Here is a 21,089-nt window from a genome sequence, read left to right as displayed (position 1 = left end):
AATTCGTGAAAGAACAAAATAATCAAAAGTGAAGTTTGAATGAAGTTTGAATGAAATTTGAAGGAGTGCCTCTGGTGTTGACTCGATAGATTTCTTGCCTTTCTTTGATCACTGTCTTCATATCGTTGATTCATTGGTTCGTATCATGAATTCTTTCAATTCCAGGTCGAAGCCCATCGTTTCTTTGGAGATGAAAGCAATGAAAATCAGTTGCAATGCAAGATAAATTAAACGGCCGAATCCCTCAAGTGAGCAATAGTTGCACATCATCATCTATTCCCTTCATATTCTATCATGGCCGAACCTAAAAAAGTCGAGGAACTCCCGGAGAAATACCCACCGGTATTCGATGATGAGTTAGGGGAAGAAGAAGAGGAAGAGGAAGAAGTAGTCGAAAAGGCAGTCGAAGAGGAAGATGTATCCGACGAGGACGAGGAAGAGGAAGAGCCAGAAGGAGAGGAAGAGGAAGAAGTAGTCGAAAAGGCAGTCGAAGAGGAAGATGTATCCGACGAGGACGAGGAAGAGGAAGAGCCAGAAGGAGAGGAGGAAGTGGAAGACTTAACAGAGCAAAGAGAAAAGTCAGCAGGGGATAAAAGGACACTGAGAGTAAGTGGTATAACCCATCAACATCGACACACACACACAGTCTAACAAAAAACATAGACCGTCATCCCCAGATATTGGAATCCTGACTTTCCCGATAAAACCACCGTGGGCTTTCCAAATGGCGGAGTAGACTGTTATCGAAATTCCGCCTTCCAGATGATTCTACATATGCCCATATTCTACAATTGGCTCATCTGGTACAAGGAGCACCATACCCCCAAGGGTCATGTTTGCCTTCTGGGCACATCTGAAGACGGTCCCAGTGAATGCGAAGTTTGTCAACTGGCTGAGATTGCTCAAGGGTATTGGGCAGGTCAAGCTGAAACTGAAAGTTGGATGCTTACCTTTAAATCTCTCACAAACTCGCTCTTGCGTGCTTGGAAACCTGCTGGGGTAGACTCGGAACAAGACCCGGCAGAGTACTTTGACGAGCTTTACGGCGCGATCAAAAAGAGAACCAAGCCTATGATGTACGTTGATTCTCCCCATATCTTCCAGATCCCCCACAGAAGTCTGACTTGAGACTCCAGGAAAGAAGACTTGGAAGATATGCTCGAGGTCGAACTCATCATGGCGATGAGATGCGCTGGGAAAGCCCCTTGTAACCCAAAATACATCTCCAGACGGCAACGGTTTATGATGATCAACTTATCCGGAGAGGAGGGCGACAAACTCCCCGAGAAGCCTACTTTGAGCGATGTAATCGACAATCACTTTGATCACGAGGATGATTTCGGTGCGTGTGCGGACTGTGGAGGCACCAAGACAGCCAAAGAGCAAATTGGAAATTACCCTGAGCTTCTCTTGGTCCAGCTCAACCGCACCAGTGTGACGGGCAAGAAGATCCACACTCACGTATATCTCACCGAGCAGTTAAATATCGAGACACGGTTCATGGATGAACGCTGGGGCACCAAACGAAAAGTCGTCCAGTATAAATTGACCTCGGTGGTCTTGCATCATGGCGAGGATGTAACAAAAGGTCATTACAGTATCGGTGTTAAAGGTAAAGGAGATAAATGGAGCATGGCAAATGATACACAAATCTTGGACTGGGACCCCGAAGGGCCTGGAGGCAACCCGAACCATCTCGCCACCGGTTATCTCTTTACATACCGCCGGTTACCCACGAATGACGAAGTACAGAAACCCCAGACAGAGGGAACCCCTGACTCCGAATCGTTTGAGAAATTTGATTCTGAACCACCTGAGGATTCTGAGGATCCCGAGAATCCTGGGGATCCTGCACCCGAGGGTCCAATCCCCAAATCGGGCTCTAATGTCTTTGATCCCAAGGTTGTCGACAGCTATATAGCTCGCTCAGCGGATGCGAGGCGCAAGGAGTGGGAGAAATGGGCGGATGAATGGGAGAAGAAGAGGAAAACAGCCCAGACAGCCGAAGCAGCTGAAGCAGCAAAGAAAGCCAAAGCAGCAAAGACCTCGACTTCTGCTATTGGCTCTGCCATTGATTCTGATACCGGTTCCAATGGGGATATAGTCGACTGGCCTAAAAAACGTGGACGACTTCAGATAACTTTGACTGAAGATGCAGGAAAAGGAGCAAGGGTGTTGGATCTTGAAGTTCAAGGATTGCACTACAATCGACTGAAGAGGAAGAAGGGAGAGAAGGCAGATGAGGCCGACGAGGCAGATGAGGCAGATGAAGAGGTCAAGGAAAAAGAGTCGACATTTAATAAAATTAAGAAAAAGGTGCAAGGGAAAGCGAAGGATTATGGAGATGGGAAGAAGAAGAAGAAGAAATAGAAGTAGAAGTTGAGGAGTTGAGGAGTTGAAGTTGGGATATCTCGGGACTGTCTTTTTGGTTTCTTTTTTAGTTTCAATCTTCATCTTGTTTTTTTGTTCTCTTGACCTCTTCTTTCCATCACATTAAATGGATTCGAATTCTCCCCAAATCTTCATTGATCGTTTGATCACAGAATTGGCACAAACTGGACATTCAAAGACCCTCAAACCACTGATGTTAACATTACACTGTCTATTCCCAAATGACTTCCTCCCTGCCCTTGATATTCTCGACCGCAAACTAGTCCGTCGCATTGTGCGCTCAGATCAATCTGCTACATCCCTAGAGAAACCCCAAGAAGATATTTTCATCGTGATATCTGCCTCGGCGTCGCCTTCACTTCCAAGTTCATCAGTTTCTCAAGAAAAGGGCTACGAGGTTCGGCTGCGTGTCTGGAATTGCAGCTGTCCTACATTTACCCTGTCTGCATACCGAGACTCTCAACCCCCCGCGAATCATCCAACAAACGAACTGAATCAGTTGGCCTACTCATTTGGCGGAACGCTAGCTCGTGGTACGGCTCGGGTGTCGCCTCCTACCTGCAAACATATCCTAGCCTGTATTCTATATACACGGTGCCCTGAGCTGTTCGGGGTGGATGGGGATGGCAGATTCGCCGTTTCCAAGGAGGAATTGGCAGGTTGGTGTGCTGGTTGGGGTGGTTGATTTGCTTGGCTCTTGACACGTCAAACGCAAATTGATGTACGAATATTATGCACTGGGGGCAAAGAGTCCTGGGCCCCGTGGCAGCTGCTGAAGCGACCATATGAGAACCATCCCAGATATCCGCAGATGACAACAGGTCCTACAGACCCTTGTCCATTCCGCATGAACCATCTGCCTGTGTCCGGGCAATCACTCCTGGCCACGAATGGGGACTTGTCCCGGTGCCCTTAAGATTGCAGGATGATTGCATGGTAGACACGCCAAGGGGCAGTATTGTTACTTTAGATGTACTTAAATATACACCTTACAGAGAAATTAAGGTCTTGGTTCGCTGTGCGAAATGGACAGATTTGGTCTGCTAATACAAGGGGGAAAAAAAACCAGGTTGAAATGTCATATGCTTCACTCATTGAATTGACAATTCTTTCCGGAAGAGAATAAATTAAGAGACCCTTAGTTCTTCTTCTTGTTCTTGTCGGAGCTATCCTGCTCCTCCTTCTGGTCGCCGTTTGGCGAACCGGCCTTCTTGGCATCCTTGTCTCCCTTAGTTCCATTGGCCTCCTGGTCCCGCTTGGTGTCACTCTCCTCTTGCTGCTGTCGGTTCTGGATCTTGTTATCGATTAAGTCGTGGAAAGCCGTGATAGCACGGATCAAGCTGCTGATGTAGATAGCCATCAATTGGTCATTAGTCTTGACACTCATGGCCCGTGCCAACTCGCTGTTCTCGATCTGTGGCTCCTGGCCGTTGGTCCGCTGCGTCGCCGGTGGGGTAGACAGATTGGGAAGGAGGTTGAAAACATCCTGGAGGTTGCCCAGAATGGCGTGGTTGACGGGAAGTTCCTTGTCGAGAACTTTCTGGAGGTATTGGCCGATATCGCGTAGCCGCAGATGCAATCCTTGCAGTGACTGCAGCTGCGACGTGATACGGGTGGAAAGTGTGCCGACTGCGACGTCCCTGATGTCTCGGAGAAGGTGTTCCACGCCAATCTCCTCTGCTTCTTCTGCCTCGATTATCGACGGGGTGTGCACAAATGTTCGGGAGGTTGTTGTGCCATCCTACAAGTGAAACAAAAATAGCCCTGGTTAGCCCTGGTGGCCTGATGGGTGCTTCCCTCGGATTCAATGTAAACTCACATCCTTGATTTCGTCCACGGCGAAGTAAGCATCTGTAGGCACACCGACTTCCTTCGGTTGTACGTCGACAATAACCAGCAAGGGGTTGGGCGTGTATTTCTTGAAGAGCTCATTGATCTCCAAATCCGAAGCGCGCAGCTTAGGACCCGAGTGGTACCAGCCGACTAGCTTCTCGCGAGCATTGATTTTCTTGAACATATCCCTCATCGACTCAACGAAGTTGTGATCCAAGAACCACACTGATGGGTCTTTTTCATCCTCCTCGAACGGGACTAGAGAGATAAGAAACACAGATGTCAGCTCGTCTGTTGTATGGGTTTGATTCACCGAAGCTTGCACTTACCAGCAAAACTGTTTGATACCCGGACATTATCACCCGAGTTCTCACCCAGCAGCACACCTACAACACGTTTCCGAGTACCCTTTGCCGTTCTCCCATAGTGATCTGCGACGGAAAGGAGGACTAACGGGGCAACCGTCACGGAGCGGTTGACGAGGGATAGCGTGTCCGCCGTGGTGGCAGGCATCGTGAAAGGAAGAAAAGGTGAAAAGAGGTCGAGAGCTATAAGGGACGATTAAAGCTCGTAGATCAAATAAAAATCTAATGAAACAGTAAATCAACGCGAGACAGGAGAATGCGGTGGATGGTGAGCGATGATGCACCGGTGCTCTTGAGAGCTCTCCGCCACAGAGCTGCGCCATCCTGAGGCTGGAGAACTTAGTAAGCAGCCACCTTGTCCCGGTGAAGAGGAAGCTTGAAAGAATACATATGTATGTTATGTTGTATATTGATAGAATCAATCTTATTATACAAAAGAATATAGAAAATATAAGATATATAAAAACATGTATAGATCCTAAACATTCAATTAATATCAGGATATATATAACTTGTATACATCGCCCTCTGCATTATATGTGTCCCATAGTAATTCAAATCCATTCCCTCGTGAAGCCCGTGCTTTCCGAACCTCGGGCGCTAAGTTCCTCGCGATTCTTCCCTTTCCCCATTTTCTCCGTTTCCCCGTCTACAGTCTTTCCCTTCTTCAACCCTCTCCCCTCTTACAATTCACAATGGCTCCCATCACTGAAGAGGCCGTCTCCGGTCTGAAGAACACTATCCACCAGCTGGAGGCAAAGGTGTCCGAGCTTGAGAGCCGTCTCGCCAATGGCGGCAAGCCCAAGTCCGCTGCCGAGCAGATGCGCATCATCCTGATGGGCCCTCCTGGTGCAGGTATGCAATTGAACTATAACTGAGGGGGAAAAAAAGAAGGCAATGAATATTAACAGTTTCAATTAGGCAAGGGTACTCAGGCCCCAAACCTTAAGGAAAAGTACTGCGCGTGCCACCTGGTAAGTAGAAAGTTTGTCTGAGTACAACATAAGCTCCTCCCGCTGATATATTTCCTGAATAGGCCACCGGAGACATGCTGCGGTCCCAGGTCGCAAAGAAGACCGACCTTGGAAAGGAAGCCAAGAAGATCATGGACCAGGGTGGTCTCGTTAGCGACGAGATCATGGTCAACATGATCAAGAGCGAGTTGGACAACAACTCAGAGTGCAAGAACGGGTGCGTACCTCTACATTCCATTCCCAAATTTATTTTCTTCCGAAACCCGGCCAGAATTTTAACATAAGAGATGGACAGTTTCATTCTGGATGGTTTCCCCCGGACGGTTGCGCAGGCCGAGCGTCTCGATGACATGCTCATTGCCCGTGAGCAGAAGCTCCAGCACGCCGTTGAGCTGCAGATTGACGACTCCCTGCTGGTGGCTCGTATCACCGGCCGCCTGGTCCACCCTGCCTCTGGCCGCTCATACCACAAGATCTTCAACCCGCCCAAGGCTGACATGAAGGACGACATCTCTGGAGAGCCGCTGATCCAGCGTTCCGATGACAATGCCGAGACCCTCACCAAGCGTCTGGCTACTTACCACGCCCAGACCACCCCCGTTGTCGACTACTACAAGAAGACCGGTATCTGGCGTGGCATTGATGCCAGCCAGGAGCCTGGCCAGGTCTGGAAGAGCATTCTTGGAGTCTTCCGCCAGTAAGCAATTCTGTTGGATTGATTGCGTTTTAAAAAGGGGAATTTGGGGGGTAATTTGGGATAATTTATCAGTCCAGGCTCCGTGATGTCTACCTTTCTTTTTTCCCTTATGTTTTTTCTTAATTGGGCACACCGGAAGCATGGCTGGTGTTTTCGTCCACATATAGACGTGGGTTTCTCCCCTTGACCGCCATGTATAGTATGTGTGTACCTTGGAGTACCGAATACACTCAAGACCGGTATGCATTCAATTGAATCTTTTGGTAAATATTGTAGTCTTTCTTTCCATTCGGGGTTCAATGCGACACACATGGGTAGAAGTGGGTGTAGGTATTCACCTAATACTAGTATTATTTAAGCTTGCCATGTAAACTCATACCTAAAGTTGCAGAGGATACTCGGTTGACTCAATGTTCTGAGGATAGGTCAAACCACCCTGCTTTCGCACTTCATCCATGACCTCCATGATCACGATACTCTCTTCCAATGGCAAGCCCTCACTCTCGAGCTTGCCATCGCGGAGACAACGAGCAACCTCATCAGCCTCCCAGTACATACCCTTACCATTACCAGGGAACGGGCATTGGACCTCACGGATCTCACCAGCACCCTTCTTGGGAATGATGCGGTAGCTCTCTGGTCGGAAAGGCTGGCCGTACACCTGGATCTCGCCTTTAGTGCCCTGAATACGGATGGGAGGACCCGCCGAGCCCTTCTCATCCGGATCAGCAGAGACACGAATGTTGGTCAGCGCCACACCGTGCGATTGTTGCGGGTGAGGTCCATTGGAGGGAGTGCTTGTAGGGAAGCTCAGAAGCATGGTTGTAGACTCGTCTGCTCCGGTGAGGTGATAAGGAGTCATCTGCGAAGTGACAGTAGGTGGTTTCCTCTGGTCTCGGGGCAGGGTGTGGTATAAAGTCTGGAAGACCCAGGTCAGGGAGTAGATACCCACTAGAAGAGCAAATCAGTCAGGGTTTTTCTTTTTGACAACAATCCCGGAGAACCTACAATCCAAGAGAGCACCACCGGCCAAATTAGGGTTTACCATGCGGTGTGTGGTACCCCATTTCGTCTCAACATCATCGCCGAAGCTTGTATCAGCCACGACACGGAGGACCTCGCCAATCTCACCCTTCTGGATGAGCTCACGGATCTGAATGCTAAGAGGGAAGTAACGAGTCCAAACAGCTTCCATAAGGAAGAGATTCTTCTTGCGTGCAATCTCGATAAGAATCTTAGTCTGAGCAGCGTTGACGGTGAAGGCTTTCTCGCAGAGAACGTTCTTGCCCGCCTCCAGCGCAAGTCTGACGTTCTGGTAGTGGTGGGAGTGCGGGGTCGCGACGTAGATGACATCGACGTTGGGGTCGGCCACAAGAGTCTCGTAGTCACCATATGCGGAGCAGGGGGTTGTGATTCCCCGAGCCGAGATGAATCGCTCGGCCTTTTCCTTGGACGAGGATGAGGCGACGGCGACGACTTGGTGGGCTACGTCAGAGGCATCGCGGACATTAGGGTCGATGAGAAGATCATTTGTGAATGCTGTTGGGGTATAGGTTATTTCATGGGTTCTTATCTTATACAGGATATTGTAGAAGTAAGATCTTACTCTCGGCGATCCAGCCAGTGGCTATGTATCAATCAGTTAGCTTTTTTTCTGTTTTTCTCTCATGGCCGGGATTTCATACCCATAATACCCCATCGAACAATGTGTGGCGCCATGACGGGAGTAAACTTGAGTAGAATCAATTCAAAGGAGCAATAGACAACGTTTGGGGGAAGAGATTGAAGAAAGGACAAGTTTACGGAGGAATTTATGGGGAAAATATAGCGGGGATGGTGCCGAGCGGGGCAGCTTAGCAGCTTAGCAGGTTGTACATGTACGATCATAGGTGGATGAAGCCACGATACGGTTTGTTGGAAGTAGAAAGACTCAATTCGCTAATTAACGCCAGGGAGTTATTCCCTATGCAATGCAGGAATAATCACGGTGAGGTATGGTACAAAAAAGATCATCAGATCTCGGTCTTGATGCGCGTCTTCTGGCTTGGAGATTCAGTTCCCTATGTATAGTTAGCTCCCTGAACATCAAATAACTCCCAAAGTAACTCACTTCAGCTTTCCGCTTGCCCAGGACAGAGTCAGGCGTGCTGGTCCGTGTCTGGCGCGTCGGTGCAGGGCCCTTGGTCACTTCGGAATAGCAGCTGGCATGATACACCCGACTTCCGACCTTGGTTGCGTCTTGCCAGATCCAGTCCTGGACATCCTCAGACCAGGTCGATTCGAATTTCTCTTGGCAGATAGGGCATGGGGTGTTGCGGAGAGTGGCATCATTTGGAGCTCGAATCCACGGCTTTGGCGGCTCTTGTTTGGTATTACCATCCACGCCTGCAGCTCCTTCGGTGGTGGTTTGGGGATCCGCAGCGCCATTCTCGTCGCCAGCCTCCCGAGATTTGATCCAGTCCTATTGGAAGTTAGAGATGAAATTTGAAGAAATACAAGAGATGAACATACCCTTTCGTCAACATACCAGCTGCGATTCTGAGCCCGCCGAGAGGACTCGGTCATGCGCTGATTGGTCTTGAAATGCCAGTCCAGATGCCGGGCCTTCATTTCCTTGCCTTCGTCCGTGGTCAAGAAGCGGCGGCCGCAAGTTCCACATCGGTTCGGTCGGGAATCATAGAGAGACACAATAAGTCCGAATCGAGGGATCTTCATAGACGCACTGCTCATGGGGACCCCAGAGGATCCATTGGAGGGAATTGGAGTTTGAGCCGGAGCGGGGGTGGTAGGTTGCATTCCATGGGGCAATATGAACGGCAAATTAGATCTCCCGGGAACTGGGGTTGAAGTCGAAGGCGTAAGAGATGAGGGTGTCGGTCCACCAGGTAGAAGTCCACGTGCCCTCAAAGCCGCAATAAGAGGGTTCTCCGGTGCTGGCTGTGGAGGGCCGCTTTGGTGAGGATATTGGGGCATCTGGGGCAGCGCTGCCGGGATTTGAGGTGGCGGGGTGGACTGTTGACGTGAAGCGGTAGCTTTGATCAGCTCGGCGAGAGTGTTATGGTTTAGTAGTTGCTGAAGGGGCTGCGAGACTGGTTGCGCTGGTGGTGTGGGAATTGGTGGAGGAGCGGACACTGCCGACCCATTTGTAGCGGCATTGGGCCCAACCGATGGCGGTCTTGTGGCAGCGAGCGCAGAGACCTGATCGCGGACAAGTTTCAACTGATCTGGAGCAAGCTGTTGTTTCTGTAGAATGGCCTGAAGATCCACCAACGCTTTCAAACGTTGTTGAGAGACGGGGTTAAAAGGACTGTTAGCGAAATCAATCTTTGCAGAAGCGATCAAGGCATCCACGTCTCGATTGAGGTAGCTCAAATCGATATCCTGTCGATGAGTCTGGGGAGGTGTCTGTGAGACCCATATTAGCTTTGAATCTGGCAGCGACATGTGACGCGCAGACGCAAGTAGACTTACCGAATTGGAATGACCAGTATTGGGATACTGGTTTTGTGAAGGCCGAGACATGTTCTGTGTAGGGCTGTTGGTCCATCCAGTCGGAGTCCCATTTCCACGACTACGGCCGAGAATGTCCGGTTGGGCTCTGGCCTGTTGTTGTTGCAAAGCCGCAGTGCGTGCTTTGATGAGAGCACTCTCGATGTTGCGTGTGATGTCGGGGGGAAAACTGGGCGCGTGTCCAGGGAGCCTGGAGCCGGCTGCTTCCATGTGTTGAGCATCTCATCCAACTTCCTTCGGGTGTTTCCATCAACCAGAGTATAAACATTCATGAATGTCTGGTACATGTTGCGGCCAAGGAAGAGGGTGTAGGGGCTTCCAACGTTCTTGACAATGGAATCGGCTACATAGAGGGCTGGAAGCTTCTGCAGGGGTGGTGTCTACATAGTGGTTAGTACTCATCCTGTACTACGCCACAACAAAATCAGGAGCACCTACTGATCGAATGTGGTTCTCCAGGACCCGGGAGATAGCCATTGCATGTTCGGTATTTTCTTTGGCAATGACGGTCAGAGTACGGATCTGGATTCCATCATTGGTGGTTAGATCCTCCAAGGAGCTCTTGTAATCCTCTGCAATTTCGTCGGAAACGAGGCCGGACATTATGGCGATGTGGGATATGGGATGAGTGGTGATCTGGATTTATCAGAGATGTCGAGGGCAGAAATCAATATCAAGACGAAGTTCAGCACGTGGTCTTTTTTTTTTTTTTTTTTTTTTTTTTCTCTCTCTCCTGCTCTTGTTCTTTGTTCTCTGAGTCTTGTGTGCTTCCGAGTTTGATTGTTCTTCTTCTCTTCACTTCTTCCTTTTGGATGGCTTATGCCTGTCCTTTTCCCTGTGACTATCGAGATTGTCTTCTTTTCTTCTTAATCCTTGTCCTCGTTCCAAGGAACAAATTCTCTTGGATCAGTGCAAAGATGGAGAAATAGTCGGAACTTGTAAATGCTTGCTAGCTATCTTTGCGAGAATTGAGAAAACAATAGTATTCAAACGCTTGCTCTCAGTCCAACCCAACCCGTGACCTTCCAGTGCCCTTTTGTATCTACCTTCCAGTCAAATAATCGCCGAGGGGTGGTCGTGGAACGAGGGAAGAAATGCTAGGCCGAAAAGCCTCGTGCGAAAGACCAAGCAGATGCGGGGAGTGGAAAATGAAGAAACAAGGGAGACTACCAAGAATGGGCAAATGCAATAAAACAGCGCTGTGGAGTAGTGAAGCAATGAAAAATTGAAGGCTGACAAGAAAAAAAAAAAGAGAAGTGGTGAAGTGGTTGAGGTGGTGAGGTGGAAGTGCCAAAGAGAAAGGGATTGTCAGAGAGAGATGTAGTCATGTGATCGTGGAATGACGCATTCAACTGCTCCCTGGTCAGACGACTTACTTCCTTACTTGACTTGACTTTACTCTGTACATCCTCAACTTATTTGAGAGATATTATTGTCTTTTTTTTTTCCAATATGAAGCTTACATTTGCTACCCTGCTAGTTCTACCACTGGCACTAGCCGGATCGCTTAAGTCCGTCATCGTTACTTTCCCCAAGGGAACGCCTGACTCGGTGGTTAATCAAGCCAAAGTCTCGCTAGTGGCTTCAGTACGCAGCGCTTCTTTGTTGTCATGAGGCTGTTATGACTCGGAACTGACACTTTTAGGGTGGCGTCATCACGCATGAGTACCGTAAGTTCTACATTCTACCTTGCCCACACTCAGAGATAGAGATATCATAACTATACTAACATGCATTTCTTATCCAGATTTGATCAAGTACGAATTCAACCAAAGTTTCTGTCTCATAACCCACTTTCTAACTATGGCTTTAGTGGCTTCGCCGCCGAGGCTCCTGCGAGCGCTCTCCAAACCCTCTCCACACAGGATACTCAATACAAACCGCATATCGAAGAAGATAAGGTTGTCAGTGCGTATGGAGACTATACAGCTGCAGTCTAATATGCCCTCTCTAATGAGATACCGGGGGTTGTGAATCCCATGGCTCTGAGCATCTCTTGAGCATCTCTTGGGCATCCCTGAGCATCTCTGAGCATATCATGACGTCCAGAGGCAAACCCCCGTTGGGATGAACCAATCAGAATCACATTTTCAGAAAGGCTTGGGTAATGGGTGATTTAATGCAACCTCGGCGTTTGGATGTATACAATGTGGAGTAAATGGTTGAGCCTTTATGCTTCAGCGAAGGGCTTTCGGGAGAAAACATATAGGTTTATTGGGTGGTTTTTTTTTTACGATCTACTCAAAAACATACAATATATTCATTATCACACTGTATGATTTAAAATTCAAGACATGAATTGTGTACGTCAATGTACGTAGCAAATCAAAGAGCATAGACAACATAACAACTTGTAGGGCCGATCATCCTTCCCCCCGCTAGTTGACTCCCGTGGCCCCGAAGGCGCGTGGATCTGGAAACTCCCTCGAGAGCCACCGAGGCATTCTGCGTAATCCCTCGCTTTCGAGTCTTGGAAATGCTGGAATTGCTGGAATTACAGGCCTCTTTGACACTTGATTAAAACGCGTCAAAATGGCATCAGAACACACGGTGACCAAGGTTCTGTTGGAATGGATCAACAGCTTCTCCTTGGGCAAAACCCTCCGAGCCACCGATGAATTGACCGATGGAATTATTCTGTGGGAGATTCTCCAGGATATTGACCCTCAGTTTTTCCTTGAGGAAATTCCAGAGCGCAACCCCTCCGACCATTGGGTGGCCAAGTGGCAGAACCTGAAGCACATTCACAAACTACTGCTCAACTACATTCGACACCAAAACGATGACATCCTACCCTCCGGTCTCGATCCATCGCCTGATCTCGAGTCTATCGCCGAAAAAGCTTCTTCCAAGGAAACAAACAAACTGCTGAAGCTTCTCCTGATCGCCGCCATCAGCTCCCCCAACGCCGGAACATACGTACAAACACTCCAGGAACTAAGCACCTCGACACAAGAGGGGCTCAGGGATATTATTGAGGAGGCGCACAATGGCCAATACGAGCCGATGGATGCTGCGGACGAGCTCAGAGAAGACCTGGCCAAGCACGATCGCCCTGTGGACCTGGAACTGCAATTCGAAGAACGCGTCGGAAAAGTGCTTGCGGAGAACGACCGTCTAACACACGAGAAAAAGGAGTTGGAAAAGGCATTGGAGGACCTGCACAATCGCCTGGCGCGTCTCCAGGAGAACAATGACACCCTGCAAAACCGCCTCGCCTCCACCGAGGACCGGCTAGTTACATTGAAATCCGGAAAGGGTGATATTGGTCACAATGCAAAGGCATTGGAAAGCAAGACTCGTCAACAGGACGATCTAATTGCTTCTCAAGAAGCGAAGTTGACCGCGGCCCAGGACGAAATCGACAGTCTTCGCATGACAGTCGAGTCCTTGCGAGTCAAGAACCAACGCTATCAGAAGTTGCAGGATGACTATGATGAGCTCCGTACCGAGAAGGATCAGCTCGCGCGCAAGGCAAATGCGGCCGAAAAATACCGCCAAAAGCTGCAAGCCAGCCAAGACTTTGAGAAAGAGAACCAGACCCTCAAGAACCAGATCAAAGATATCCAGCAGCAGCTGAAAGAGTCAGATGCGCAGCAGCGATGGTCTTCGGAGCGTGATGTGGAGCTGGAAGAGTACCGCAAGCTTCTGCCACAAGTTGAGCAGGAATGCAATGAGATCCAGAATTTGAAGAAACAACTCGAGTTCAATAACCATGCTCTGACGGAGCGACTGGAAAGTGCGGACGAACAGCACGAGAGAGACGACGCTTTGATCACCGAACTACGTGAACGCCTCGGGGAAATGGACGGCTTGCCGGGCAGCGCGTCGCCTGGCTCTGAGACGCCTAAAATGCAAGGGACATTGCACAAGGACTTCGAGGCACTCGGTGTCAAGGAATCTCAACTGTATGTATACAATTTGCCTTCGCGGCTTTGCTGGATGCTAACTCTTGACAGTAAATCTGATAATGATGACTTGAAGCGGGAAATGGAGTCGGTTAAAGTGCCCTCAGCTGTATGTGTACCATATGTTCTCTACAGGCCCCTATCGATACTAACGACCAGCAGCCAGCCTCTCACACTGGGGGCTTCTCGGAAAACTTTGCTGCATCCGTGCACCTGGCTCGCTCTGGTTCCACCCAAAGGTTTGATTGCCCGACATTTCGTTTCTATGAACAGAATATCTAACATGCTTCACAGCGACGACTATTGGAAACTATACGAGAACTATACCGGAGCTCTTCAGAAGATTGCAGAGGTCCAGGACACCTTGGAAACAGCCAAAAGGGACTTGTCTGATACACAAGCTGAACGTAAGTGTTTTATTGCTCTGGTTCTACACATCTGAGGGAAAACATGTGGCTTACAATCTTGAAGTTGGCCTTGTCAATGCGGAACAGGTCGAGATGGTCCAAGGACTCGAAGCGCACAACTCGGCTGAATTAACAAAAATTCGGGATGACTGGGAAAGCCTTACACAGAACGTCCATCACCTGGAGGCTGAAGTTGATGCCAGCCAAACTCTGGTGCGCGAAGTCTGTGCGGAACGAGAGGAACTGCGCAAGATGCTCGATAACAAGCAAAGCGAGATCAGCTCCGAAGATCAGGAAGTGATGAACGAGATGCAGATGCTCCTAGGCGAGTTTGAAACCCACAATACCGAGGGCGGCGAAGTGCCCCAGAAATCAAGCTTCGAGCTCTTGAAGCAGTGTGCTGGAGTCTTGGAGAAGAACGTTGAACGACTTGCTCAGCGTGCGGAGGTCAGTTTGCCCACAAAAGATCCTCGCTGCATTTTATTCGATTTGCGTTTGCTAATTCTAGCTTGATTCTACAGTACATCCAGCAACAAAACGAGCTGGTCAAATCACTTCGTGAGCGTATGAAGAACTACGAAGAAAATCTGGACGATGGCATTTCCAAAGAGCGAGAGGTAAGTCAAAGATGAAGCTGTTTATGCTTCGTCCCTTGATTCTGTTAGGTGCTAGCAGTATGCTGATGACACTTTTTAGCTTGAGCTTCAGAATATTATCGACAGCCAGGCCCGAGAACTCAACCTTGTGGGCTCAGCTTGGTATCACCTTCAGAGCCGGTGGCAGAACAACAATATGACGGTATCACGATATCGACATGGAGCCAGCACGGGAGATTCCAAGGGCTGGCTAGCAAAGCAAAGAAGCGCTGTTACTGGTTAGTAGAATGCCTCACGAATCAAGTTGGTGCCATTTTTTTATATATATATTTTTTTACATGCGTTTTATTTCCGTTTACTGGTTTTGGATGTTGATATTCCCACTATACATCCCGTCTTATTCTTGTGGTTATTTCTAGCAATAGAATACATGTTTATCCAAATAAAACTTATCATTTAAAGCACCTCAGAGTCTTGATAATGCCTATGAATGTGTGTTGAAGTAGAGTGAGTTCATCGCATTCGGAAAATGTAAGCTACCTGAGTAGATCCCCGCAAGAAATAAAAGATGTCTATGAAAAATACAAAAGTCTAGATAGTTAACCTAGCCCAAGAAAGGAGAAATAAAAGGGGAAATGCAACTATTATAAAACATGGTCTCTATACAACCTGGCCGAAAGCGGGAATCAAAGTCTGTGCCAGCCAGAAGCTGAAGACCAGCTTGGGGCCTGTCATCAGAAGCTTGGGGGTCAGACCCTTGAAGAAGCTGGTAGGGCCCTCGTTTTTAAGCATGGTGGAGACGATCTTGAAGCCAGACTCGGGGTTCTCGAAGTTGCGGTTCTGGATACGGGTTTTGATGACATCGAGGGGAGCGGACACGACCAGGGAAGCGCTAGCACCGCAGACTGAGGCGACAAAGTTCTGGCCCCAGGTGGCAGTGTTGTAGTCGGTCAACTTGTAAATCTTTTCCTTGGCGAAAGCAGATCCACCGAAGAGCTGTAACAAAAGTTAGTCGTGGTTCAGTGATGGCAGACCGGGGGAAAGCATACAGCGAAGGAGCCAGGGGCGTTACGGGCGGCAGTCCAGCCAGCACCACGGTACAGACCCATACCCTCATCGGCAACAATCTTGAAAAGGCCACGGCCACGGAAGGCCTCGGGGTTAGTCTGGCGCTTAATCTTAAGAACATCGAGAGGGAGTAGAACGATCTCTCCAATGCCGATCAAACTAAAAGATTTCGAGTTAGATGTATCCTCGCGTCCAATGGTCCAATTGTTCTTACCTTCCAGCAGTGGCGTGCATAATGGCCTTTCCGGTACCCTTGCCAAATGCATTATCGAAGTCGGCACCGTGGTGCTGAGCGAGGTAATCGCGGGCGAAAGGCTGACCGCCGTACTTGTAGATGCGCTGGAGGACCTATAGTTCCAAACGGTATGAGCTGATTGTTCTCCTTCTCCTATTATTTTGCTGTCGATGAGAGTCACGAACCTTGTAACCGGCAGCGTATCCCAGGCCGGGGAACAGAGAGGTGAACTTGCGACCGATTGTGGCATTGACGTGCTCCCTGAAAACAACCTCCTTGAAAGCGGTAGCGCTGGTGATCTGTCAAGGATCCCGTCAGCAATAGATACATTTTCGTTTGTAAACAATCCGAATCTCACCCGGGTCTGGTTGCTCATCAATCGCTTGGCGGTGGTGTCAACCTATGGAGGATGTCAGTGTCTGGTCGTAATATCTCTCGAGTCGGAGAAGGTCGTACGGGATGGAAGATCATCAACTCAGCAATACCGGCAGAGCCTAGAAGAGGCACAGGTCAGTAACGAGTTTTGTGTTTTGGGAACATCTGACTTACCGGAACCGAGAAGACGAGCAGTGGCAGACTCTTTCTTAACATCTTTGGAGGCAGCGCCAGCACTGGAAGCAATAGCGGGAGACATGTTTTCCAATTGTAAAGAAATCCCAAAAAAAAAGAGCAAGAGAGCAAGAGAATGAGAACGCCGGTGAATTCAGGAACATGTGCTCGGAGTTAAATTTTATCGAGGCAGATTTGGCACTAGTCCCGTTTTGGAGCCGCCATCGGAGAGCCAAGGAGTTGTCGATAAGTACTAGTTTACATAGGTTATGTATAATAGAATGCGATTTAACAAGGTATCAAGAAGTAAATTATAGTATCGAAGCACTTGATTGCTATAATATAATTCCATAGTTATAGACTCATTGTCCACCTTCATAACTAAACCAAATAACCCCACAGTTCTATGAAAATATGCATCGGAATCCGTCGGTTGAAAGTGGCCGAAGTGGATTCCTGCAGTACAACACACTGACTGTATAGAGTAAAAATAGTATAACCTCGGAAGTGATGTGAAACTGTGCCTGAATAGTGTTAATGTCTTATATCTGTGGGGTTGACGAACTATTTAGGGTTAGTGTTTGGAAACATTCCATGGTAACTAACTATGGACCACTACGTATGTACATATATATCTATACAAAGTAGAGTAGGTCTACTCATTACTAGACCATGGCTAAAGAAATCATATTCTCAAGTGTAAACACTTTATCTAGCCTTATTTGATTTGTGGTTTGTTTCCAGGTGCCCCGTCGTTGCTCGACAGAACAAAACATAAAAAAAAAAGAAAGTTGTCAAAAGAATCCCAGAATATTACCACAACCAGAGAAAACTCATAATGATTGTAGTTGCAGCTAAAGAGCATAGGTGCCAAGCAAAGTTAGAAAGGAAATGCGTAAAACACCGAATGAAACGCCAGTGACCCAAAACCAGTATCCCAAGGTCGCAGAAGCCTCCTCGCCTGCCCGTTCATCCATCATTGACTCACTCGTGCAGGTTAGAGTGGCCGAACAGCAAAGCAAATGAGACTCAACAACCTCTACAGGTCACCGAATGTGTTCTCGCCCGAGTATCTAACCGTTATGTCAGTATGATTTCATTTATTAACAACAAAAAGGGAAAACATACGTGATGTACAAGAAGCCATCTTCGTCCTTGTGCTCTTCGTAGATGCTGCTCATGAGCGCAGCAGTTGGAGGGAGGACCTCATCAACGAAGATGAAGATAGCCTTCTCGGGGGAAAGCTTTATGCGCTTGCGGATCACATAGACAAACTGTCCCACAGTGAGGTCAGCAGGCACTAGGTACTTCTTCTTGTCGATGGTGGCGATATCCGACTTCTCGACCTTCTCGCAGATAACCTGTAGGTTGACAAGTCCGTTAGCTACCGAACAAGCGGTGAGGGTCCGAGAGGTTGGTTGCAGCCAACCACCCTCTTTCGGGGAAATCCCCTGGAATCAAAGATACTCACAGGGATCCGGTCGGCATATTTCTGGCGGATGCGCTCAGCCTCAGCCTTTCGCTTTTCGAAGGGGTGCTCGTCCTTAAACTTGGATCGCATCGTGACTGATAAGGGTCGATAAGTGAGAGCGGGTCGGGTGGAGAGTAAGATCAAAACACCAGGAAGCTCTGGTGCGAAGTTGGTAGCAGTGGTGGTTTTCTTGATGGGAAGCTCTGAATGTGAAGTATCTTGCGGAAAGTAGAAAGAGAGAGAGAGAGAGAGATGAAGAGGGGTGATAGAGGATGACAAGGCGATTCCCCGCTGACGTTACGGTAATACCATCACGGGATCTATGGGCGGTGAGTCAATAGTCACGCGGCAGAAATCAGATGTCTCGATGGTTCTACTCACGTGGATAATAGCAAAACACATCTATGGATGTTATTTAGTTACATACTATATTAGTGGATTAAGAGATCTCTTAATACATTTGTCAGGCCTTTAATAATATCTAAATGAAAGCAATCTTACCAATACCGGGGCTTACATGTACTGCCCCGTTGGTGCCTATTTCAACTTCTCCCCCGGCAGCTTATCGTGCTTATCTCATCCAGCCAAACAGATCAAACTCATCTCTTAAGACAGTCGTACGATTTGAGACCGAGGTTGCGTGGTGTTTTGCTGAATCGTTGACTCAATTCAACTTCTTCCTCAAATCATTCTTTGTACAGATTTGGGTTATCACTCTCTTGGTTCTGGCCATTGACCTTTTGATACTTTGTGCTGGTAGCCATTCGCGCAACCAATCCTATTCCAAAAATGGCCACTCGATCATACACGCCTCTGCGGAGGTCACTGGGGCAGTTGTCTGCTCGAAGCACGCGTATTGCCGGTCGTCGCGCTGGACCCTCATTCCGCGGATATTCTACTGGGCAGGAACCGCGTGAACCGAAGCCATTCACTGTGTGGAGACCATACTTGCGCCTCGCCTTTGGCGTGCCTTTCATCGGCGGAATTATATACTCAATGGTATGACATAGCGCTTCAGAACAAAAGGAGATCAATTTACTTATTTATTCCAGATGACAGAAGAAGTCACGGAACTCGACGCTCCATCCATAGTTGAAGTGGATGAGGCCCTGAAGCAATCATCGAAGATCAACGAGTCCTCCCCAATGCGGTTACGGATGGAAAAGCTTATCAAGCAACACCAGCAGAAGATTATCGAAGAACTAGGCAGAATCGATGGGCAGCAATTCAAGACCGACACCTGGTCGCGCCCCAATGGTGGTGGCGGCGTTTCGTGTGTGCTGCAGGACGGAAACGTCTTTGAGAAGGCGGGTGTCAACGTCTCTGTGGTGTACGGCAAATTGCCCCGGCCAGCCCTTGAGAAGATGCGTGCCGATCACAAGTCCTTTATCGGCTCAGATGTGGACTCGCTGGATTTCTTCGCCGCCGGTCTCTCGCTGGTCTTGCACCCACACAATCCCATGGCTCCGACGGTGCACCTCAACTACCGCTACTTCGAAACGTCCGACCCCAAGGACCCCATCAATGGGGATAAGAACTGGTGGTTCGGAGGTGGCACGGATCTGACCCCGACCTACCTCTTCCCGGAGGATGCTCAGCACTTCCACAAGACCATTAAGGATACATGCGATCGCCACGATGCTACATACTACCCCAAATTCAAGGCGTGGTGTGACAAGTACTTCTACATCCCCCACCGTGGCGAATGCCGCGGCGTTGGAGGTATCTTCTTCGATGACCTCGACGCCAACTTCCTTCAGACTTCCGCCGGCTCCTCCTCCAACCCGCAGGAGACGCTGTTCTCCTTCGTTTCGGACGGTCTGGCATCTTTCCTTCCTTCCTATGTGCCCATCATTGAGCGACGCAAAGACATGCTGTACACCCCGGAACAAAAGCAGTGGCAGCAGCTTCGTCGGGGCCGCTATGTGGAGTTCAACCTTATCTATGATCGTGGAACTAGCTTTGGCTTGCGCACGCCCAGTGCCCGCGTTGAAAGTATCTTGATGAGTCTCCCACGTACTGCTAGCTGGGCTTACATGGACCCTGTCTCTGGCACACGGACAGAGAACATGCCTGTGGATGAAGATGACCTGGCAGAGGACAAGACCAGCGAGAAAGAGATTATGGATGTGCTGCGCCACCCCCGCCAGTGGGCATGATTGATTCATATGCCATGTTCGGTATATGGGGTATTATGGTGTTTTCTTCATTTATGTGTGTATACTACCTAACAAAACATGTAGAGTAAATGTGAATAATTATTGAGCTAGATATCTCTACCGTCATGTCCACGGCAAGACTTGAGACACAAAACTATGTATAACTGATAAGGTAGAGAAATTTTCATTCTCGACTGACCCAAGATCGTTAGATCTCTTCAAAGCAGTAGTTTTGGTGATGGACCTAGGGTAATCTATTCATTATCTTCCGTTCATATAGCCATATCCTCATCGACACTTCATCTTCATTGGTAAGATGGCCGAGTTGGTCTAAGGCGCCAGGTTAAGGTATACCTTGACTCCACAACTAGCAATAGTTTCCTGGTCTCGCAAGAGGCGTGGGTTCGAATCCCACTCTTATCATGTTCTTTTTGTTTTTGCTCATATCTATCTCTATCTCGATAGAAGGCTTTTCTACTCGCTTTTTTTTTTTTTTTTTTTTTGAAAAAAAAAAAATCTGAACGATGTGGTATGTATATGGTAGTGATCACTTAAAGTATTGTAATTTCTAAGTGGGAAGTTTTCCACTACGCATAACCCTTTTTAGCAAGGTTATTGCAACCTTAGTCTGTTAGTTATATATAAATAACACTATATATCATGTAGACTGTAGTATATTCACAAAATGCCTCGACTACATCTGTCTATAAAGCTAATGAACTAAGGACCCATTCTATTGCCTAGTGCAGGTAAGTAGTAGGGTTGTGTTTGCCGCCTGGAAGATATACAGGGATTGTACAACATTTGAAGGATACATACCCCGTATACGTTTGCTGTTTGACTCTACCTAGGTATGATATAACGTCAAACCTGCTATAGGGGCATACGAACCAATTTATACACACATACGGTGGTACATGTGGTAG

At 48.3% G+C, this 21,089-nt stretch overlaps 11 protein-coding genes across 11 annotated transcripts; 6 read left to right on the top strand and 5 right to left on the bottom strand.

Moving 5' to 3' along the window:
- Positions 1-294: 294 nt before the first annotated feature.
- Positions 295-2,370, top strand: N7455_010082 (uncharacterized protein; the record flags this gene model as incomplete). The annotated part of the gene is made up of 3 exons (XM_040957422.2): positions 295-606; positions 664-1,076; positions 1,137-2,370. The coding sequence occupies 3 exons, from the start codon at positions 295-297 to the stop codon at positions 2,368-2,370; spliced, it is 1,959 nt and encodes a 652-aa protein (XP_040812171.2).
- Positions 2,371-2,497: 127 nt separating this feature from the next.
- N7455_010081 (uncharacterized protein) lies at positions 2,498-3,076 on the top strand (the record flags this gene model as incomplete). Its single annotated transcript, XM_040957427.2, has 1 exon — positions 2,498-3,076. One exon carries the CDS (start codon positions 2,498-2,500, stop codon positions 3,074-3,076), a length of 579 nt encoding a protein of 192 aa, XP_040812089.2.
- Positions 3,077-3,529: 453 nt separating this feature from the next.
- Positions 3,530-4,737, bottom strand: rpn8 (proteasome regulatory particle lid subunit RPN8; the record flags this gene model as incomplete). The annotated part of the gene is made up of 3 exons (XM_040957375.2): positions 3,530-4,132; positions 4,211-4,482; positions 4,554-4,737. The coding sequence occupies 3 exons, from the start codon at positions 4,735-4,737 to the stop codon at positions 3,530-3,532; spliced, it is 1,059 nt and encodes a 352-aa protein (XP_040812184.2).
- Positions 4,738-5,109: 372 nt separating this feature from the next.
- Positions 5,110-6,511, top strand: adk1 (adenylate kinase ADK1). The gene is made up of 4 exons (XM_040957502.2): positions 5,110-5,444; positions 5,511-5,563; positions 5,626-5,780; positions 5,859-6,511. Exons 1-4 carry the CDS (start codon positions 5,285-5,287, stop codon positions 6,262-6,264), a joined length of 774 nt encoding a protein of 257 aa, XP_040812106.1. The 5' UTR covers positions 5,110-5,284; the 3' UTR covers positions 6,265-6,511.
- A 128-nt stretch (positions 6,512-6,639) lies between these two features.
- Positions 6,640-7,979, bottom strand: N7455_010078 (Gfo/Idh/MocA family protein; the record flags this gene model as incomplete). Its single annotated transcript, XM_040957466.2, has 4 exons — positions 6,640-7,211; positions 7,269-7,799; positions 7,867-7,887; positions 7,946-7,979. 4 exons carry the CDS (start codon positions 7,977-7,979, stop codon positions 6,640-6,642), a joined length of 1,158 nt encoding a protein of 385 aa, XP_040812042.2.
- A 293-nt stretch (positions 7,980-8,272) lies between these two features.
- On the bottom strand, positions 8,273-10,373 carry N7455_010077 (putative mRNA cleavage factor complex component Pcf11; the record flags this gene model as incomplete). The annotated part of the gene is made up of 6 exons (XM_065606367.1): positions 8,273-8,320; positions 8,371-8,721; positions 8,772-9,665; positions 9,732-9,939; positions 10,002-10,150; positions 10,209-10,373. The coding sequence occupies 6 exons, from the start codon at positions 10,371-10,373 to the stop codon at positions 8,273-8,275; spliced, it is 1,815 nt and encodes a 604-aa protein (XP_065460330.1).
- Positions 10,374-11,222: 849 nt separating this feature from the next.
- On the top strand, positions 11,223-11,710 carry N7455_010076 (uncharacterized protein; the record flags this gene model as incomplete). Its single annotated transcript, XM_040957449.2, has 4 exons — positions 11,223-11,357; positions 11,416-11,440; positions 11,518-11,527; positions 11,584-11,710. 4 exons carry the CDS (start codon positions 11,223-11,225, stop codon positions 11,708-11,710), a joined length of 297 nt encoding a protein of 98 aa, XP_040812094.2.
- A 592-nt stretch (positions 11,711-12,302) lies between these two features.
- N7455_010075 (putative microtubule binding protein HOOK3) lies at positions 12,303-14,964 on the top strand (the record flags this gene model as incomplete). Its single annotated transcript, XM_040957525.2, has 7 exons — positions 12,303-13,678; positions 13,730-13,787; positions 13,841-13,917; positions 13,973-14,085; positions 14,150-14,532; positions 14,607-14,702; positions 14,782-14,964. 7 exons carry the CDS (start codon positions 12,303-12,305, stop codon positions 14,962-14,964), a joined length of 2,286 nt encoding a protein of 761 aa, XP_040812108.2.
- A 377-nt stretch (positions 14,965-15,341) lies between these two features.
- N7455_010074 (putative mitochondrial GTP/GDP transporter Ggc1) lies at positions 15,342-16,618 on the bottom strand (the record flags this gene model as incomplete). Its single annotated transcript, XM_040957431.2, has 7 exons — positions 15,342-15,677; positions 15,731-15,908; positions 15,964-16,097; positions 16,170-16,283; positions 16,343-16,384; positions 16,441-16,478; positions 16,534-16,618. The coding sequence occupies 7 exons, from the start codon at positions 16,616-16,618 to the stop codon at positions 15,342-15,344; spliced, it is 927 nt and encodes a 308-aa protein (XP_040812141.1).
- A 954-nt stretch (positions 16,619-17,572) lies between these two features.
- On the bottom strand, positions 17,573-18,094 carry N7455_010073 (autophagy-related protein 8; the record flags this gene model as incomplete). Its single annotated transcript, XM_040957529.2, has 3 exons — positions 17,573-17,606; positions 17,662-17,894; positions 18,005-18,094. 3 exons carry the CDS (start codon positions 18,092-18,094, stop codon positions 17,573-17,575), a joined length of 357 nt encoding a protein of 118 aa, XP_040812121.1.
- A 699-nt stretch (positions 18,095-18,793) lies between these two features.
- Positions 18,794-20,163, top strand: hem13 (coproporphyrinogen oxidase; the record flags this gene model as incomplete). The annotated part of the gene is made up of 2 exons (XM_040957434.2): positions 18,794-19,003; positions 19,057-20,163. The coding sequence occupies 2 exons, from the start codon at positions 18,794-18,796 to the stop codon at positions 20,161-20,163; spliced, it is 1,317 nt and encodes a 438-aa protein (XP_040812061.1).
- Between the last annotated feature and the right edge of the window lie 926 nt (positions 20,164-21,089).

The sequence above is a fragment of the Penicillium solitum genome (assembly GCF_028829755.1).
Source record: "Penicillium solitum strain IBT 25940 chromosome Unknown utg000008l_segment0_segment0, whole genome shotgun sequence".
Lineage (NCBI taxonomy): Eukaryota > Fungi > Ascomycota > Eurotiomycetes > Eurotiales > Aspergillaceae > Penicillium > Penicillium solitum.
The sequence above is the reverse complement of the archived record's forward strand: the minus strand, read 5'-3'. Positions and strand labels throughout refer to the sequence as shown.

What these genes read in the sequence shown, in the direction of transcription:
- adk1 (XM_040957502.2), top strand. Translation starts at nt 5,285, where the DNA reads ATGGCTCCCATCACTGAAGAGGCCGTCTCCGGTCTGAAGAACACTATC. An exon ending in GATGGGCCCTCCTGGTGCAG is followed by an intron (nt 5,445 to 5,510) that starts GTATGCAATTGA and finishes AGTTTCAATTAG; the next exon opens with GCAAGGGTACTCAGGCCCCA. An exon ending in AGTACTGCGCGTGCCACCTG is followed by an intron (nt 5,564 to 5,625) that starts GTAAGTAGAAAG and finishes TTTCCTGAATAG; the next exon opens with GCCACCGGAGACATGCTGCG.